This window comes from Notamacropus eugenii, chromosome 2 (genome assembly GCF_028372415.1).
Source record: "Notamacropus eugenii isolate mMacEug1 chromosome 2, mMacEug1.pri_v2, whole genome shotgun sequence".
Classification (NCBI taxonomy): Eukaryota; Metazoa; Chordata; class Mammalia; order Diprotodontia; family Macropodidae; genus Notamacropus; species Notamacropus eugenii.
This window is the reverse complement of record NC_092873.1, coordinates 436,228,398-436,240,731: the sequence shown is the minus strand read 5'-3', so window position 1 is coordinate 436,240,731 and position 12,334 is coordinate 436,228,398. Positions and strand designations below refer to the sequence as shown.

The following is a 12,334-nucleotide window of genomic DNA, read 5'->3' as shown; positions in this document are numbered from 1 at the left end:
CACTGTACTAGCTACTAGTCTTTGCTTTCTAGGGACTAATTCTAATGGATGAGCCACCTATAACACGCAGAAATAGGGAAAACAGCCTCCATAGAGTGATATGTCCAAGGGAGGGGCTAGAGAGATTACTGCATTACAAAGTGAATGAAAGGAGTTTTAGGCAGTTTTCAAAAGAAGAAAATTTTGAATCTCCCAGTTCAGGGTCCCTCAGTTCCCCAGTACAGCTCTCTGATTACAGCCTAACGTTGCTTGTATTCCCTGGACAGGTCTTTTCATGTCTGCTCTCACAGTTCTCGTCTTGATACTGTCCTTTGTGATCAACACATTTGGAGTGCAAGGTCAGAGTTTGAAAATGGAGTGCATCCCCATCTACATACAGTACTTTGTCAAGTTCTTCATCATCGGCATCACTGTACTTGTAGTGGCTGTACCAGAAGGGTTGCCCTTGGCTGTTACCATCTCACTGGCCTACTCTGTCAAGGTGAAGTCGGGTCTTCATACTTCCTTCCTGAGGGGAAGGAAAGGTTCTAACAGCATGAATCAGCTCAAGGGATGGCTTGTGTTCCCTCAGGCTGAGAACATGCCTACCTCACTTTCCCTCAGAGTATTAGATGAAATACAGCATCCATGATAGAGAGGACTCCTATCCTATTTGGTCATCATTTCAATGTCCCAAAAGTCTTTCATTTTTAATAGAACTTACAAAATTCCTCTTGGATTTTTTTTTATTCAGAGGAAGAGGTTAGAGAATAGGAGAGGGATAAGGTTTGAAAGGGAAGGCATGTCTCCCAATTTCTTTACTTAGAGAAGTCCTATCAATTCTCACAATTCTCTTCTTCTGGCAGAAAATGATGAAGGATAATAACCTTGTGCGTCATCTGGATGCCTGTGAGACTATGGGGAATGCGACAGCCATCTGCTCAGACAAAACAGGCACGCTGACTTTGAACCGCATGACAGTGGTGCAGGCCTTCATAGGAAACACTCACTTCAAGGAAGTCCCCAGCCCAGATGCCATTGCACCCAATACCCTTGACCTCATTGTCAATGACATCTCCATCAACAGTGCCTACACATCCAAGATCTTGGTATGCTCTCCCCTGACTCTAGGTCTTGAGTGTATAAGAGAAGGGAATCTGTAAATCCCTGGGCAAACAAGGAAGAAATTAAATGACATGCCTGAGGTCACCTTTCTAGTAAGTAGCAGAATCAGAATTCAAACACAGGTCCTCTGATTCCAAATCCAACATTCTTTCCCCTTGCAGTACAATATATCAGCCCTTATAGAAATCTTTATTGCCCTACAAGAAAGTAAGGGAGAAGGGGTTGGGGTGGTGATAAAAGGGAGGACAGACTGGGGGAACGGGTAAATAGAATACATGCCATATGGGGGGAGTGGAGAGATGAGGAAAAAATTTGGAACTCAAAATCTTGTGGAAATGAATGTTGAAAACTAAAAATTAATTAATTAATTAAAAAACTCCAATGTATCACTCCTGTGCATACCATGTGAAGACTTATAGAATGAGATTAGGAAATAGGTTGTATGAGGGGAGTCATGGGCCCTTTAGGCACCTATCAGTTCCCAAACGGAAGAAACCTTTTAGGCAAGAGATGCTTGCACTTCTAGCAGAGAAAGTCTCACTAGCAGACAATAGATACTCACCTTTACCCAAAGAAAAGGGAGGGTGTGACCTTTTCCAGAGGAAGCCAGGCAATCTATTGGCACTTCTTGCTCCCCATCTCTCACTACTTTCAAAACAGGATGTGACCAGCCAACTGGTCTGCTAGGAAAGTCACAATCATTCCAGGGACCTTTGGCTGCCTTTTCCCCACTCCCTCTTTGGCCCCCTTGGTTTGGGGTTTCTTGTTCAGCCTCCATGTTATCTTTTTCAGCCTCCAGAGAAGGAAGGAGGGCTTCCTCGGCAGGTGGGCAACAAGACAGAGTGTGGTTTACTGGGCTTTGTCACAGATTTGAACCACGACTACCAGGCAATAAGGAATGAGGTGCCAGAGGAGAAATTCTACAAAGTCTACACCTTCAATTCTTCACGCAAATCAATGAGCACGGTTATCCAGAACCCAAATGGGACTTTTCGAATGTACAGCAAGGGGGCCGCAGAGATGCTCCTGAATAAGTGAGCCATCCCATAGCCCACTTCAAAAGGCCCTACCTCCAGCAAACCTTCCACAGAGCTTTGTCCCAGCCTTTGGGCATCTGCAGTCCCTGCCCTGACTCTCTCCATGCCAAAGGAGCGTGTGGTCACGTTCAAGTCACTCTACCTCTCTAGATTTATCTGTTCAATGAACAGAGTCCTCTCTACTGTTCCCCCCTCCTCTCACAACCCAACCCTCCACCCCCATCAGGACATAGAAAAAGAAAGCAAGATAATATGCAAGAGTTTGAAAAACAGGAACTCCTCTAGCCAAATTCCCACATGCTGGCTCCAGCCGCCATGTTCCTCCTCTTGCTCTTTTTTCTCTGTCCCAGGTCTCCTCATGTCCTTGACTTGTGTCTAGGCCACTTGCCTCCATGGGCTTCAAGTCTCCTTCTTGCCTTCTTCCCTCCCTTTGCCACATCCTCCAACAAATTCACTGTACATAAAAGATCTCTTTGCTTAGAGGTCTGTGCAATGATTTATTACATAAAGCAGGAACTGTCTCGTGTCCCAGTGTTCAACAGGTCCAAAGACTTCAACAGCTGGAACTGGATTTACTAATCACTACAAAATGGTGGGAAAACTGACCAGCAGTTGGTGGAACCTGAGTGTAAACCAACATCATGTGTGTAGGTGTGCACGTGTGTATGTACACACACACACACACACACACACACACACACACACCTTTTATTTCATGGTTGTGAATTTTATAATTTAAAAATCAAGTATTAAAAAGAAGAAAGATAGGAATTAAACCAGGGGTTCTTGACGCTTTTGGGTGTCAATATCCCTTTGGCAGTCTGATGAAGCCTGTGAACTTCTTGTTATAATTATGTTCTTGAATCATAAAATACAGAGAATTCCAAAGGAAATCAATTCTATTTTCCCCCATCCAAGTTTATGGACCAACAGTTTAAAGGAATTCTCTTCCCTTTCATTGTTAAGAAAAGCTTAATCACTGAGGGAAATTCTCCTTGGTCCCACTCCCACAAAATAGATAGGAATCTATCCTAATGACCATTGTTATTAAAAATACTATCTACTTGAGTGAATATCAGGAATGTTCTTTTCTGTCCTAGCCTATCTCAGTCCTTCTGCTCCAGTTTAGAGCATGGACTACAGAAGGATAGCAAAGATGACCACAAGAAAGCACCCCATAATAATGACTCTTTAAAACTTTATAGAAAACGGGTTGCTAGTCTGTATTGGGGAGGGAATATCTAGATCCCGAAGTGTCCTATGACAACAAAATCACAAGTCTGGATCCTCTTCTTATCCCACTCCCCCCAAAAAAGAGAAAGACCTCACTTTTATATATTGCTTAAAGACTCACAAAGGAGTTTCTATAGAATAACCCTGTTAGGTAAGTAGATAACAGTATTATTCTATTTTACATATTTAGAAACTGAGACCCAGAGGTTGGTGTCAAGCTAATCAATGTCAAAGTCTGGCATTTAGATCTGAGTTCAAGACCAGAGTTCTTTCCAGAACACCAACATAGCTCTCTTCTTTGATACAAAAAGAGAAGAAAAAGAGTAGACATCAGCCCAAACCTCTAAGAAGCATTTTCTGGAACTCATTGTAACTTCTTTTTTTCTCCTGGGTGACATGTTTCTCTTCCTAACTACATAGCTCAGGCTAGAAAAACATTCTGAGCCACTCCAGAGTCCTGTGGAGAAGGGGGAGAGATGGAGTGGGGGAGCCTAGAGGCATTCAAAATATTGAGGAAAGTCATCTTAGAAAGCTTAAAGAATCCAGGATTGGGGGTCTGAATACTAGAGTTTAGCTCCTAGGTGTTCAGAGCCAAGCTCTGCGACCTATACCTGTGGAACATTGGGCAAGTCACTTGTCTCTCCAGACCTCAGTCTCCTCATCTATAAAATGGGGTATTGCACTCTGTGGTCGCTTCCAGCCCTGATACTTCATGATTCTGTGAACATTTGTTGCACCCATTTCATAAAGCAACCAACCCAAAAGGAGATCTTTAAAGACTAATTGTGTAACTGTAGCACCAGCAGCAAATTAGTTAGTATAGCCAACTTCCTGGGGATTTATCTAATCAGAAATGGAACCAAGGCTTCAAAACAACAAATGAATTCAAAGAAATTGTCTTTAATAGAGACAGACATGGAAGAACACACACACACACAGAGAAGGATATTCACCTCTGTGACTCACACAACCATAGGTTTATGGTTTATTACCCAGACAGCTTCTATCTGATTAGAGGCTGTAGAGTAGGGAAACTCTTGACTTGGGGTCCACAGAGCCCCCGCAAGGGGATCCACGGATAAATTTCAGGGGATCCATGAGATCCATGAACTTGGATGAGAAAAAAATCACGTCTTTATTCTCATGATACTCTAACTAAAATTGATCATTTTTTCAATGATTTAGAAACTCCATTCCAAGAAAGGGTCCATAGGCTTCCCCAGACTGCCACAGGTGTCTAGGTGAGGAAGCCCTGCTATAGAATTGACATAGGGAGTGAAACTTACTCGTAAAGTTGGTCGTAATTGAATAGCAGTGTTGTTAGCTGCTCCCTCCTCCAGGGCATACTGTGAACTGGCCATTGGGGGGTCACCTCTTAGCCAAATTGCTGATGATAAGGAGCTCTAAGTTTTACTAAACTGGCCAGCAGACAATAAGCACAATCTCAGACCTGATAAGAATCTCCACAAGAAATTGCCCACTGTCTCATGGCCAGGTTAGTAAAACTTAGAGCTCTTGTCCTGGCAATGGCTTTGAGAACCTAGGATTACTTCCATGTCCCAATAAGAAAACTGGAATAAGATGTTTTGTAGAGGATAAATAGCCATATAGCCAGACTTGATGGGATGCTACCCCCCAACTCCCCCTTTTCCCCAGGTGCCTCTGGATCCTGGACAAGAATGGGGAACCACAGACGTTCAGGCCCAAGGAACGTGATAGTATGGCACGCAAAGTGATCGAAAAGATGGCCTGTGAGGGACTTCGGACCATTTGTCTTGCTTACCGGGACTTTAAAGAGGAGCCTGCCTGGGAAAATGAGCAGGAGGTCCTCTCTAAGCTGATCTGCATCGCTGTGGTTGGCATTGAAGACCCTGTGCGCCCAGAGGTAAGACCTGTGAACTTGCTGAGGAACAAGGAGTCTTGCAAATAGCTACTGATCTTTTTATTTAGCATGATCTAGTGATGAAGGTTCCAGGTGTCACAACCTTGATTCTAGCTTTCTTTTTCATCTTAATCAGCTCTTTATGGACCTATTTTTTCCCCATTCTTTAGGAGGAGGTAATCTTATATTCACTTTCACCACGGAAGGTACTAATAAATATTGAAAATGACAGAGTTTGTGTTGCTGAGTAGTAAACAAGGATAGGTTTATATTGGTTTTGCTATCTGAGTAATGGGGAATGAGAAGCTAAGCTGAGTTCTGCTAGTGGGACTGGGTATCAGCTCCACTCCTGCCTTGTCCACCTGAATTCATCAGTCTTCCACTTAGGCAGCTGAATAGAAGAGTCAGAAAAATCTGAGTTCAAATTTGACCTCTGACACCTTCTAGCTATGTGACCCTGGGCAAACCACTTAATCTTTGTCAATCTCAGTTTCCTTATCTGTAAAGGGCATGATGATACCACTCAGTGGTCCAGGGTTGTTGTGAGGATCAAATTAAATAATATATGTAGAGTGCTTTGAAAACCTTAAGTCACTACATAAATGCTAGCCATTGTTTTTGTTGTGGTTACTTATCACAAGCCAGATTAAATACAGGTCTGTTCTGTGACATTGGGTACACGGAGGAAAGCTGGTACCAAGGAGTAGTGAGAAGAATATGCTGGTGCTGCTAGAGGGGGTGGTGAAGAAATGACTTCCAGGAAAGAAAGGGAACAGTGGGTTAGGTCCAGGGCATGGTCTTTCTTCCTACAGTCATCTTTGCAGGGACCTCTTCCCCCATGATGACCCTGAGCAGAAATGATCTCCTTCACTGGTGTAACCATGACCTCTTTATCTTCTCTCCCTCTCCTTCACATATTTCCGTAGGTGCCTGCAGCCATCCACAGGTGCAAAGGGGCTGGAATCACTGTCCGAATGGTGACGGGAGACAACATCAACACAGCTCGAGCTATTGCCACCAAGTGTGGCATCCTGACTCCTGGTGAAAACTTCCTGTGCTTAGAGGGCAAAGAGTTCAACCAACTTATCCGAAATGCGAAGGGCGAGGTGGGTGCTGGGACCCCAGGGCATCTAGGGCTTGCAGCTGGGTGCCAGAGTAAAGACGAAAATTAATGAGCATCTGTCTAACTGAGGCACAGATTGAGGAGGAATTGGTTGAGTGTACTATTGCTTTTGAAAGCCAGAGTACCCTGGATCTAAGGACCGTGGGTTCCCAAGGTGTACTAGAAGTCTTGGGCTCTAGTCAGGGATAGACTGAGTGCTCTGCACTTAAGGGATTTGGGGAGGGGGAGTCTCCTTCATCCTTGACTGACTTATGGGGGTTGGGGTTGCTCACTGTTGACAGGTGGAGCAGGATGAGTTAGACAAGATATGGCCCAGACTTCGAGTGCTGGCCCGATCGTCCCCTACTGACAAGCACACGCTCGTGAAAGGTGAGATCTATTGATACAGGTTTATGTAAATCAAAGAGCAGTGGGTACGAGCTGCAGCAGGAAGTCAGACCTCTGTCCCAAGCATCATTTGGTGGCTAAGGAGAGAGTCAGCAAGAAAAAGACATATTCTCTCCCTTTGGGAAGCTCTTAGTCTCCTGGGGAATATATGGTATATATGTAGGCTTCAGAGAAGGGAAGATTAATACAGAATGTCATGCTCCAGGATCCCAATGGTTTTTTGGTCCTGAAGGCTACTGTAGCTATGCTGATCAGGGTATGGTCACAGAAAGCCCAAGGCACATAGGGAAGAGAAGGGGAAGAAAGGGACATGAAGACAAAAAAGGGGGAGCTGGGGTGAGATACCAAAAAAGGAGGTGGATGGGGGGAGGTAGAATGCTTGTGACTTTTGCACTTAGCACATGTGTGTTACAGGTATCATTGACAGCACTGTGGGGGAACATCGGCAGGTGGTGGCTGTTACTGGGGATGGCACCAATGATGGGCCGGCCTTGAAGAAAGCAGATGTTGGCTTTGCCATGGTAACCAGTTCTCTCTTTGTCTCAAAGTACATTCTCCAAACTAGAAGCCAACACAGGTTTCTGGAGTCCTTGCCACTTCGTGTCTCCTCACCCCCTTCCCTTTCTGATCCTTCCCTAGCTCCCAGCAAAGCAAAAACAATCCTTTCAACTTGTAATTCACCTAGAAGCAAGCCCTGTCGCACACTCTTGATGACTGTTCATTCACCCCACAAGCATTTAGGAAATATTGAATGCCCAGCTCTAGCTAGTCATTATGGTAAATACCAAGTATAAGAGAATCTCTGTTTTTAGGAACTTGTATTCTAGTTGGGAAAATAAAAGCAGGTTAGTAAGAAGAAGGCTAATAGTATAAGGGATTAATTCCCAAATGAGTAGAGGCAAGAACTGGATTCTACTGTGGGTCAAATAAGTGGGAAAGTGACTTACTGGATCAGGGCCTTCAGAATCAGTGGAGATGTGGTGGGAAGGCAGAGGAATAAATGATGAGATAAAAAGCATGGACAGGCAAGCATGGTTGGAAGATTAGTCTGCCTGAGTGGGAAGGGCAACAGGAATAATGAGAGGTTAGGCTACCAGCTGAGGTCAAGGTATCTAGAGGATTTTGAATGTTAGACCTTTGGGCTTCAAGTTTCATGAGACATTTACTTACCACATATCACTCCCCTGTTCATAACTTTCTATTGGTTCTCTTCTTCTTGTGGAATAGTCTGGCATTGATGTCAAACTCAAACAGAAGTGGGGGGTGGGGGAGACCATACATAAACTTCTCTGTGGGCCATTTATTGACTTAGGAAATCAAAAATGAACATTACCTATTGTACTTTTGCTTATTTTGTTACATTTCTCCCAGTTATATTTTGATAGCTCATGTGGGCTATCTGTTTGATACTTCTGGAGTGCTGAATGGATTGGAGGGAAAAGACTATAAGCAGGCTTGTGATGGGTTAAGTGAGGAGAGTCCAGACTAGAGTGGAGGTGGAGGGGATGGGAAAGAATGGATAAGTAGCCATGCATGACACATATAACGAAGGACTTCCTTTACTCTTTTATATTCCTGAATGTAGCCCTCAAGCAAAAAGCCCCAAGGAGACCAATGGACTGAAGATCCAGTCTGATTAGCAAGCAAAAAAAAAGGAGGGGAGGGGGCAGAGTTTATTCCTGAATTGATCAACAGCTTTCTCCTTTGACTATTCCCTCTCTTTTCTTCATTTTGTGTCATTGCCCAGATAGAATCAGTTGCCACGGCCTACCAGGTCTAGCTCCTCGCCATCTGGCCACACTCTTAGCATCCCTAGTCCAGGCTCTCCTTATTTGTGCCTGGATTACTGACTGCCATCTACCTGGTCTTCCTGGCTTTGCCCTCTCTAATCTACCTTGATATAGCTCCTGATATACCTTCTAGAGGCATGAGTCTGAGAGGCATGTCACTCCCCTCCTCAAAAATTTTCAGTGACTCCCAATTGCCTAGAGAATAAAACACAAATTCCTTGTTTTAGGACTGTGCATTTAAGGGTCTGCATATTAACTCTTACCTACCTTCCATGCTTATTTCCTGTTACTTTATATTGTGGCTAACCTGACATACTATCTTCTGACTGAGAGTGTACACAGGCTTTTCCCTCTCCCTGGAAGGCACTCCCTTTCGGAATCTTGCTGGTCTTTCCAAGGCTCAGCCAAAGGTTCTATTCCCTGCTTTATTAACACTTGCCCTGATTCTCCCCTCCTCCTCCCAGATCCTCCACCCCAGCCGAATGTTCTCTCCCTCTTCCTATTTGGCCCTATTGCTCCCTATGTTCTGCAGAATGTGAACTTGAGGGGAACAGCTTCCATTTCACTTTCATATCCCTAGCACCTATCACATGCCGGTATTGGGTAAAATCCACTAATTTTGTCCATTCTCCAGGCCTCGAGCTTCCCCTTTGGAGAATGGACAGCATTTCTTTCCCTTTTTCCATTATAATGGAAGCTCATCTTCAGTAAGGATCATTTCATTCTCTGTATTTGTACTCCCAGTACTGGGGATTAACAAATGATCACTGATCTATCTGCTGATGACCACCGCAATGGAAGAACTCACCAGCTTTTTGGAGAGACTGTGTCCTCCTTGTCCTAGCTCAGTCACTGGTATGTGTGTGCCCAGAGCGCCCTCTGGTGTCAGTACCTGCTTCTGTAGCCTCTTAAAGGTCAGGTTCCATGGGATCATAGATTTAGGGTGAAAAAGGAACTTAGAGGCCATAAAGTACAACCCCCTCATTTTACAGATGAGGAAACTGAGGCCCAGAGAGATGAAATGACAAAGTCACACAGCTAATAAGTTGGAATTTGAACCCCAAGGTCCTTCAAATCTAGTGGTTTTTGTACTGTCACGTTGCCTCAGATGCACTGAACTATGAGTTTATAGATGCACAAAACTATAGTATGTTAGAGCTTGGAAGAGAATGAAGGACTCCCTGGTCCAACACCAACATTTTATGTATGAGGAAAGTAGGATCTAGAATTAAGATGAAGTGCCTAAAGCCAGGTCCCCTGACCTCTAGTCTGGTGTGCTTTCTATACCACCTCCAGAGTCCTGACTGCCGTACGCTGGGATGTCCTGTTCCAGTCCCTCACGGCCCCCTTTTTCTTCTGCCTCTCCTCTCCCCCACAGGGCATTGCCGGCACAGATGTGGCAAAGGAGGCGTCAGACATCATTCTAACTGATGACAACTTTACCAGCATTGTCAAGGCAGTGATGTGGGGGCGAAACGTCTACGATAGCATTTCCAAGTTTCTGCAGTTCCAGCTCACTGTCAATGTGGTGGCTGTGGTTGTGGCCTTCACTGGGGCTTGTTTCACCCAGGTGCAGTGAAAGAGCCCAGTCTGGGGGACGGGTCCAAAGGTGGTTGGGAAGTGGGCGGTGTGGCATCTGAGAAGGATAAAGAAGAGAGCAGGGTGCTAACAGGGCAGATGGGAAACCCAGGCTGCTTCTGTGACATCTGCTCTCCTTCAGGTGTCTTTGTGAAGGGCTCTGGTAACTATAAACATGAGTTACTATGACTGAACACTTTATGGCTTACAAAGTACTTTACTTCTAGCAATGTAGTGAAAGCATGGGATGAAGACAGTCAGACTATCAACCCCATCTTACCCATAGAAGGCAAATGGAGATTCTGTAAAACTACAAATGCCTTGTCCATGCTTGCTGCCTGGGAAGTGTGGGGACTAGAGCTTGCTTCTAGTCTCCTACCCCCAAAGTCTAGTACTTCTGTTTCAGGGAGTAGGGATAGAAGAAAGAATGGGGCTAAAGAAAGGGAAGGGTTTATGAGGCGAAAATGAAAAGAGAAAATCCTCTTCTTCCTGCTAGGATTCCCCACTGAAAGCTGTGCAGATGTTGTGGGTGAACCTGATCATGGATACATTTGCCTCCCTTGCCCTGGCTACCGAACCACCCACCGAGTCATTGCTGTTGAGACAACCCTATGGCCGTGATAAGCCACTGATCTCCAGGACCATGATGAAAAATATCCTGGGACATGCAATCTTCCAACTTACCGTCGTCTTTACCCTTCTCTTTGTTGGTGAGCCAGGGCAGGGGTGAGCAAAGGAGACCCCAGAGAAAGAGACTTTGGGGGAGTGGGTCAGGCATTTTGTTTCTTGAGCACTGGGGTCCTTCGATCCCATGGTTTCCCTAACCCCGCTCCTGACCTTGTCCTGTCTACCCTACCTAGGTGAAAAGTTCTTTGACATCGACAGTGGGAGGAAAGCCCCCTTAAATGCCCCACCCTCCCAACACTATACCATTGTATTCAATACCTTCGTGCTAATGCAGCTCTGCAATGAGATCAATGCCCGAAAAATACATGGTGAGAGGAATGTCTTTGAAGGCATGTACCATAACCCCATCTTCTGTTCCGTGCTGCTGGGCACATTTATCACGCAGGTAAGAGAAAGTCTGGACGGTCAGAGTTCCAGGAAGAGAGCAGGAAGGGCAAGAGACCAGCCAGGGTGGTGTGGGGTTGCAGTTGGGAGTTTAGATATCTTTCCTGTGGGACTCCCTATCCTCTCTAAACCTAATACAGGATGTGATCAGTGAAGGGGGCTTGGGCTGTGGGTTAAAAACGTTGTGGCTTTCCTTGATATTGATGTTAGTGCATCATTATGGAAATGGAAAATTATCTTGCCAAGTAAGTACAGAACCCAACGATGCAATGAGATTTAACAGTGACATGAAGTTCCTGCCATTGCCATTGTGCTAACTGAGGGAAGGAATATGAGTCGCTAGGAGTTAGAATGATAGGTAAGAGGGCTGTGCTTGATTTGGATAACACGCAAGCCCTTCCTTTCTCTGAGATCCCATCTTTAACAGTGTTCTCTCGGGAAATAAAAAGGCAGGCTTCTTCCCTCTCCATTTTGCCTGTGTGAGTGACATGGATTTCTAGGGCCCTGATTCTCATATTGTCTGTGGCCTTAAACTGGTTGGGGAGAAGTGGGGGATGGAGGGGACATCTTTGCAGAGTACTCAAAGCCAGATGAAGTTATCCTATTTATTGACTCTGGCACAGGTCTGGCCACTGCTAGAACTGACCTCATTCCTCTCTATCATATGTGTGTGTGCATGCACATGCTTGCATATCTGTGTGTGGTGTCTATGTATCCTGCCTTTCCCCCAATAAATCTGAAATTCCCAGAAGGCAAAGCTCTCCTTTTTCTGGATCTCCACTTGCCCTACTGCTCTCCTCTTTTCTTTCCCCTCTGGTCATAGGTGTTTAACTGATGTGTTTGTGGTAAACCTGGAGAAGCCAGACAGTGCTAACTGCAACAAGTGGGCTTTAGAGGATCATAAGTTAAAGGAACCTTAAAGGTTACCTCATCCAGCCCCTTTATTTGGCAGATGCAGAAGCATCTGTACAGAATGCTTCTATACAGAAGCAGAAGCAGAAGCAGAAGCAGAGACAGGGTGGTGTAGTAGGTAGAATGCACTGAAATCTTTGCCCGCCTACTATGTAACCCTATGCTTCAGTTCCTTCATCCACAAGGACTCAGTGGTGTTCTCTGCTTCTCTCCAGGG

General features: G+C 45.0%; 1 protein-coding gene across 7 annotated transcripts in view; it reads left to right on the top strand.

The window, feature by feature from the left end:
- Window positions 1–12,334, top strand: part of ATP2B4 (ATPase plasma membrane Ca2+ transporting 4) — a 111,642-nt gene that overhangs the window by 81,279 nt on the left and 18,029 nt on the right. For all 7 annotated transcript variants that reach the window (XM_072648140.1, XM_072648144.1, XM_072648143.1 and 4 more), the window contains exons 9-18: window positions 267–481; window positions 846–1,088; window positions 1,897–2,138; window positions 5,031–5,259; window positions 6,183–6,362; window positions 6,661–6,748; window positions 7,181–7,287; window positions 9,935–10,126; window positions 10,631–10,844; window positions 10,995–11,206. In XM_072648140.1, coding sequence (XP_072504241.1) covers window positions 267–481; window positions 846–1,088; window positions 1,897–2,138; window positions 5,031–5,259; window positions 6,183–6,362; window positions 6,661–6,748; window positions 7,181–7,287; window positions 9,935–10,126; window positions 10,631–10,844; window positions 10,995–11,206 — 1,922 coding nt within the window. The remainder of the gene's footprint in view (window positions 1–266; window positions 482–845; window positions 1,089–1,896; window positions 2,139–5,030; window positions 5,260–6,182; window positions 6,363–6,660; window positions 6,749–7,180; window positions 7,288–9,934; window positions 10,127–10,630; window positions 10,845–10,994; window positions 11,207–12,334) is intronic.